This window comes from Strongylocentrotus purpuratus, unplaced genomic scaffold (assembly GCF_000002235.5).
Source record: "Strongylocentrotus purpuratus isolate Spur 01 unplaced genomic scaffold, Spur_5.0 spur5_scaffold_14, whole genome shotgun sequence".
Lineage (NCBI taxonomy): Eukaryota > Metazoa > Echinodermata > Echinoidea > Camarodonta > Strongylocentrotidae > Strongylocentrotus > Strongylocentrotus purpuratus.
In genome coordinates this window covers 24,560,853-24,569,058 of record NW_022145599.1, presented here as the reverse complement: position 1 = coordinate 24,569,058, position 8,206 = coordinate 24,560,853, and the positions used below count along the sequence as shown (strand labels likewise).

The 8,206-nt window shown below is 36.6% G+C and overlaps 1 protein-coding gene across 1 annotated transcript; it reads right to left on the bottom strand.

Annotated features, from left to right (window-relative positions):
• Positions 1–894: 894 nt before the first annotated feature.
• On the bottom strand, positions 895–6,672 carry LOC115923815 (mucin-2-like). Its single transcript, XM_030985163.1, has 4 exons — positions 6,609–6,672; positions 2,797–6,066; positions 1,987–2,150; positions 895–1,014 (listed from the first exon to the last, which is right to left on the bottom strand). The coding sequence occupies exons 1-4, from the start codon at positions 6,670–6,672 to the stop codon at positions 895–897; spliced, it is 3,618 nt and encodes a 1,205-aa protein (XP_030841023.1).
• Between the last annotated feature and the right edge of the window lie 1,534 nt (positions 6,673–8,206).

The following is an 8,206-nucleotide window of genomic DNA, read 5'->3' as shown; positions in this document are numbered from 1 at the left end:
AACTAGGTGAATTAAATGTCAGTATTGTCCATAGTCATTAACATCACGACCGCAAAGACACTCGAAAAATCAACCAAAGAAATTTCAATAGCCTTGTCAATCAGCTATTGAAATGTACGAACATAACAATAATGTATTAGGTAATCCGAGCATTATTTAAATGGGAGAAACAATAGGGTATCGAAATTGCAACTGAGCTGAGTTCTCAACGTATTCTGTGATCGTGTTATACTTGAATATCATTTAATGTAATTCGCCGGGATATAATTTGTATTAAAAAAATGATTAAGCACATTAGCTTCTAGAACAAATGAATTGTAAATGAGTCAAAATTCTGTACATAAATATTACAATAATCACACATAAAAAGTTTGTATACATTATATAGCGTTTTTTGACACTAAAGAAATTTCAAATTGAAATGATATAAGAAATGCTATTTACCATTACAATGATAATATATAGTAATAATTTTTAATTTCTTTATTTAACAAAGCATTTGTATCTCTACCAAGACCCAATCTCACTGGAAATTTTTTTCAAACATTTTTCTTTTGCCGTAAGGGAACTATTTTAGCTCTTGTCTATCCTAGCCCGGGCCAGAGAATTCTGAATTTCCTAGTGCTTTAAAGGTATTTGACTTTGTCCTTTATTTCTGACTTAGTCCTCCAATCGGTTGACCTGGCAACAAATCTGTTTGCAACATCATGCACAAATTCTCCCACTGAAGATATTATTGCATATTCTCCTTACTGCATTGTTATTGGTAACTCCTTGAGATAATCAGTTTAAAGTCAGTTACCCTGAATTCAGAACTAGACTGAAATTGATCTCCTCGACTATAACATCTTAAAATATTAGACATCTATTACCATTGAAACATATCTTATATCACTATTTGACAGACGGTAGTGTAGAGACTATTGCATGTCCTGGCTTGCCATTTGTTAATGATGGGTCCAACGGCGACGCATCCCTCCATTTCTCTTCCACTCGGTTGGCCTTGATACCAATCTGTTTGGAAAATCATGAACACGAACACAACTGAAAGTATTTTCCTTAGGTGTACTTTGAGTATGCTAATAGGATTTTAAAACGTTGACAGTGGATGGTTGTGGCGCCCCCCCCCATCCGTACACCAACTTGATAAAATGCCTACCCTATGTTCAAAGAAACTGACTGATTAAAAGAATAAAATGGCCTTCAACGTTAAAAGGAGTCCCCCTTATGGAAATTCCCTCTATTTAAAATATGTCATGTTCTTATCGCATTTATTGTGTGGGTTTTGTCTAAACGACAGTAACTTTATATCAGCGAATTTGTACACCGAGTGCATATCTGATGTTAAGGAATACATTCAGATTAGACTTTAGCTTAGGCCCACGAGATCACACATTTTAGTGAACCTTCAGTGTACAATAGTCTCGTGAACCTTTGATCTTGTCATTAGATTAAACTCATATCTAAGGAGACCTCAACTTGTCTCCGACTTTTTGTCCCTTGAACCTATCGATTAGTCCTAAAAAGGTCACCGAGACTTGGGAATTTCTCAATTTACAATTCATCTTGGGTCTGGTAGGCCTTCAGTCCCATGAATGTTTGTGACAATGTTGTAATTGATGAAGACACCGAGGCTGATGAGATAAAGTTCTATACCTTTCCCGTGCCACTTTTCTCAATTATTAATAATATTTTCTACAAGATACATTGGTATATACAACAATTTCTTAATGCAGTTCATTACTGAGCACGACAGCGTGTGAGTTAACGGACTCATGTCAGTGACCTGTGGTGCGATCAGAACAGAGTCACGCCGCTTAAAGATCAATCTATAAGGAGAGACTAACCTTAGCTTCTCTACTTACTTGTTACATTTGTAAGGGTACCTTCTGCGTCGGAAAAACACTCGAAGTTCCCATCGGCCTGACGATCGATACAGTTGACCCAGAAGAACAGGGTGAATGAAAACCCCCACAAATATCTAACCTTGATAATCTCGGCAGCGGAGTCAACGAAGAGCACTGACGAGTTACCCGTGACGGTGGCATTCACCGCCACAGGGCTAAGGCTGCTGCAGTAGCTTACGGCATCGTCAAATATTTGTTTATCGGGGTACAAGTGGTAGCACTTGGTTTGAGAGCATTTCCATTCTGAAATTTAAAAATATTTGAAACGTTAGATATGATAGTAGTCTGCTGGCACAGACCCCATTTGGTACTTCAATATAATTTCATACAGCATTGAGCCTAGCTAAACTTTGTCGGTCTATGTCTGTATCAAGGAACATAAGAGCTATATGTAGTGTAGTAGACCATATATCCTACGTAGCCTTATATTTCAGACACTCTGTTATTTTTGACTGTAAAGGATTTGTCGAGTACTTTTTCAACCTGTTCTTTCTTACAATTTAGATGCAATGATAACATTTACAATAACAATAATAATATCAATATAGATTAGTATTGCGCCTAATACTAATACGTGACACTAAGTGATAATCATACGGCAAATCTTCGCATGATCTTCCGTTTCCATTCCACGAAAGATCGTGTAACGCGACTACCCGTCCGGACGCGATGACCCGATGATCCGAAGTAAGCCTAGTAGAGGAAAATATTGCAGTAGAATGTATTCTTGTGCAAACTGCCTTGGGGAAAATGCTATTTTGACTAAACTATTTGGACATCGCGGTTTTCAATGACATTCATTTTGATATATGTATTTTCAGCTAAAAAAAATCACCTAAACCTGTATTCGTTATTCTTATATATGAATTTCTTTTATGTTAACTCTTACCAATTGACGGGGGTGCAGCTGTAGAAGATCTTTGTGTTATTATTGTTGTTGTTCTGGATTCGGTTGTAGATGCATTCATTATACCAACTGGATCGTTAACAGATCCTGCGGTTGTGGTACTGGATGTTGTAGTAATCTCTGTGGTCGTAGGTTGGTCTGTGGTAGGCGTATTGGTAGTGATAGGTTTGCTTGATGTTGGCATCTTGGTAGTTGTGGGTTCATTTGTTGTAGGATTTGTATTGGTAGGTTGAATTGTTGTTGGCATCTTAGTAGTTGTAGGTTCATTTGTTGTAGGATTTGTATTGGTAGGTTGAATTGTTGTTGGCATCTTAGTAGTTGTAGGTTCATTTGTTGTAGGATTTGTATTGGTAGGTTGAATTGTAGGCGTTTTGGTAGTGAAAGGTTTGCTTGTTGTTGGCATCTTAGTAGTTGTAGGTTCATTTGTTGTAGGATTTGTATTGGTAGGTTGAATTGTAGGCGTTTTGGTAGTGAAAGGTTTGCTTGTTGTTAGCATCTTAGTAGTTGTAGGTTCATTTGTTGTAGGATTTGTAGTGGTAGGTTGAATTGTTGTTTGCATCGTAGTGGTTGTAGGTTCATTTGTTGTAGGATTTGTAGTGGTGGGTTGAATTGTAGGCGTATTGGTAGTGATAGGTTTGCTTGATGTTGGCATCTTAGTAGTTGTGGGTTCATTTGTTGTAGGATTTGTATTGGTAGGTTGAATTGTTGTTGGCATCTTAGTGGTTGTAGGTTCATTTGTTGTAGGATTTGTATTGGTAGGTTGAATTGTAGGCGTTTTGGTAGTGAAAGGTTTGCTTGTTGTTGGCATCTTAGTAGTTGTAGGCTCATTTGTTGTAGGATTTGTATTGGTAGGTTTGCTTGTTGTTGGCATCTTAGTAGTTGTAGGTTCATTTGTTGTAGGATTTGTATTGGTAGGTTGAATTGTTGTTGGCATCTCAGTAGTTGTAGGTTCATTTGTTGTAGGATTTGTATTGGTAGGTTGAATTGTAGGCGTTTTAGTAGTGATAGGTTTGCTTGATGTTGGCATCTTAGTAGTTGTGGGTTCATTTGTTGTAGGATTTGTATTGGTAGGTTCATTTGTTGTAGGATTTGTAGTGGTGGGTTGAATTGTAGGCGTATAGGTAGTGATAGGTTTGCTTGATGTTGGCATCTTAGTAGTTGTGGGTTCATTTGTAGTAATCTCTGTGGTCGTAGGTTGGTCTGTGGTAGGCGTATTGGTAGTGATAGGTTTGCTTGATGTTGGCATCTTAGTAGTTGTGGGTTCATTTGTTGTAGGATTTGTATTGGTAGGTTGAATTGTTGTTGGCATCTTAGTAGTTGTAGGTTCATTTGTTGTAGGATTTGTATTGGTAGGTTGAATTGTTGTTGGCATCTCAGTAGTTGTAGGTTCATTTGTTGTAGGATTTGTATTGGTAGGTTGAATTGTAGGCGTTTTAGTAGTGATAGGTTTGCTTGATGTTGGCATCTTAGTAGTTGTGGGTTCATTTGTTGTAGGATTTGTATTGGTAGGTTCATTTGTTGTAGGATTTGTAGTGGTGGGTTGAATTGTAGGCGTATAGGTAGTGATAGGTTTGCTTGATGTTGGCATCTTAGTAGTTGTGGGTTCATTTGTTGTAGGATTTGTATTGGTAGGTTGAATTGTTGTTGGCATCTTAGTAGTTGTAGGTTCATTTGTTTTAGGATTTGTATTGGTAGGTTGAATTGTAGGCGTTTTGGTAGTGAAAGGTTTGCTTGTTGTTGGCATCTTATTAGTTGTAGGTTCATTTGTTGTAGGATTTTTAGTGGTAGGTTGAATTGTTGTTTGCATCGTAGTGGTTGTAGGTTCATTTGTTGTAGGATTTGTAGTAGTGGGTTGAATTGTAGGCGTATTGGTAGTGATAGGTTTGCTTGATGTTGGCATCTTAGTAGTTGTGGGTTCATTTGTTGTAGGATTTGTATTGGTAGGTTGAATTGTTGTTGGCATCTTAGTAGTTGTAGGTTCATTTGTTGTAGGATTTGTATTGGTAGGTTGAATTGTAGGCGTTTTGGTAGTGAAAGGTTTGCTTGATGTTGGCATCTTAGTAGTTGTGGGTTCATTTGTTGTAGGATTTGTAGTGGTAGGTTGAATTGTTGTTGGCATCTTAGTAGTTGTAGGTTCATTTGTTGTAGGATTTGTATTGGTAGGTTGAATTGTAGGCGTTTTGGTAGTGAAAGGTTTGCTTGTTGTTGGCATCTTAGTAGTTGTGGGTTCATTTGTTGTAGGATTTGTATTGGTATGTTGAATTGTTGTTGGCATCTTAGTAGTTGTAGGTTCATTTGTTTTAGGATTTGTATTGGTAGGTTGAATTGTAGGCGTTTTGGTAGTGAAAGGTTTGCTTGATGTTGGCATCTTAGTAGTTGTAGGTTCATTTGTTGTAGGATTTGTAGTGGTAGGTTGAATTGTTGTTTGCATCGTAGTGGTTGTAGGTTTATTTGTTGTAGGATTTATAGTGGTGGGTTGAATTGTAGGCGTATCGGTAGTGATATGTTTGCTTGTTGTCGGAATCTTAGTGGTTGTGGGTTCATTTGTTGTAGGATTTGTAGTGGTAGGTTGAATTGTTGTTGGAATCTTAGTAGTTGTAGGTTCATTTGTTGTAGGATTTGTAGTGGTAGGTTTGCTTGTTGTTGGCATCTTAGTGGTTGTAGGTTCATTTGTTGTAGGATTTGAATTGGTAGGTTGAATTGTAGGCGTATCGGTAGTGAAGGGTGTGCTTGATGTTGGCACCGTGGTGGTTGGAGGTTCATTTGTTTTAGCTATTGTAGTGGTAGGTCGAATTGTTGTTCCTGTATCTGTGGTTGTAGCTACGGTGGTTGTTTGCATGTCATTGGTAATATAATGACCAGTTGTTTGCACATATGCGGTTGTTGGCTCATTTGTCGTTAGATTTTCTTCGGTTGTAGACTCGTTTGTCGTTAAAGTTTCTTCGGTTGTAGATTCGCTTGTCGTTGGAGATTCTGTGGTTGTAGTTTTCCTCATAGTTGGATTGTTTGTGGTTGTAGATGATAACGTTGTAGGAATATCCGTTGCTATATTCGTTGTAGGCATGCGTGTTGGTTCTAAGCGGGTAGACAATTTATTTGACGTTGTATAATCAGATGTCGCTGGACGTTCAGTCGTTGAAAACGTTGTCGATGAAGACACCACTGACATCGTAGTCGCCATCGTAGAGGATGTCGATCTTCTTAGCGTTGACGTAGTGGTAGTAGTTTCAGTTCTATGGATTGCCGAACCTCCTAGCGATAAAGATGAATCATAGAATATAGATATGCGAATTTAATAAGTTTAATAATATATTGTTATCTTTTGTCCATTTTTTTTCTTGGTTCGCTTTCGGTTATGCTCTATACTCTTAAAAAGAAACAAAACGGACAGGGTAAGATACGCCGTATTTCATAACATACACATACAAACACACGCATGTGCTTAGAGAGAGAGAGAGAGAAAGAGAGAGAGAGAGAGAGAGAGAGAAGCTTACTGATTGTTTTCTTGGGGTAGTGTGAAAAGTATACTATTGAACATTTTCAGGCTTTGAAATGACACCCATCCAAAAGGAGGGGGAGGGTGTGCATTAAGATAATCGTAATTATCATAGGAAATTTCCAAAGTTAGATATGCAAAGTTGTGTAATTTTTTTAAATTGTCACCCCTTGAACGTCTACGAAACGCAACCGGCCGCCCCCCCCCCAAAAAAAAGTAGATAAAGAAGGATATAAGCAAATACGAAGAGATACAGAAAGCAAGAAGAACGAACAGGGACAATACAAGCAATACTTACGCCTGGTGCAGACATTCCTTCTCAATTTCTCATCGACAATACGGTCCCCGATGCTTGGACACATCGTGGGTTTGCAGGTTTGTAAAAGGCATTCTAAAAGAAAAATATAACTGCACCAATTTAGTCTTACACACCCACTCCCAGTCACGCACATCCGCTGAACATATATTTAAATTCAGGCGGGGTTTAGTGGGGGGGGGGGGGGGGGGGGTTGGGCGCCACAACCATCCCCTGTCAACTCTTTGAAATTCTATTTGTATAATCAAAGTACGTCTAAGAAAATTGTACCCATAAATGATATTATTATTATTTTTTATTATTGTTATTATTATTATTATTATTATTATTATTATTATTATTATTATTATTATTATTATTATTATTATTATTATTATCGTCATCAATATAATTTATATTATTATTTTTATAATTGTAATTTCCCCCTCCTTTTGAAAATGCACCCGAAAATCTGATACTTATTTAAATTTATACATTTTTTTCGAAATACGATTTCTGTGTCATCACCGAAATATTTTAACCCTTTGTAAATCTTTATATATGTTACATTTTTGTTCTGTTAAGAGAAGTCTCTCCCTCCCCTTTTCACACAATCCTGGACCCGCTCCTGTTTACATACTGATCTGATGTTCAAATACCTGATAAAAAATGATTGGTTCCTGTGTGGTTCTTGTAAGACAAAGACCCCGTAATACCGTCAAATGGTAAGACTGTACGCAAAGAAAAACAAAACAAATTAACAACCAAAACGAACAGAAATGTAAATGGTTTTCGATAATTAATCAAACAATGAGTTTTAAATTATTTCATTTAGTTCATTTAGGATCTACCGCCGGAATGAACTGGTTAAGTTGATATCCTTGTAATTGTTCTATCCTGTCATCATTATTGTCATATATCATTGAGGAAAATTTAGTTAAATCGATTATATATGGGGACAAGTATCCCATTTTCAGACAATTAATTAATGAAAACAATTTCTTCTTCAAAAGATCACATCAACGGGGAAAATGATAATTACATCTAATTTGTTTCTCCATTAAAGTGGGATCGTATACAGGTTTTGTTTTGGTTAGCTAGAATTCTTGTTCTTGCTATTATGTGTCAAAGTTGTATCGTTGTCAATTCCATCAATAATTGCTTTAATTGGTTTTGTCGATACTATTTTCGTCCTTTTTATACTATATATAGTTTCTCACTATAAAAGTGATCAACACAATTACATCAAGATAAATAACTTAATATCGTTATTATCATCTAATCGGTGACAATTTCATTGACAATTTCATTGTAAGTGATTATTTGGCATATTGAAATGGCCAAATATTTCTAGCTTACCACTTGAATTTGCGCTTGTGGAATTATTACTTACAAAATGTCAAGAGAAACAAACGGATGGAGAGCATGATGATATCTTTCGGAGATACCTGAATAAAAAAACAAAACCAGTGATCGGGAATGTAGTAATGTATAGCTTTCAATTAAATTCAATTCAATACCTGATAATACTAAACAATGATAAGATTATAGTTAAGTTTTCAGGCGGGAAGTGAACCTATAATATCTGAGGGACACGGTGA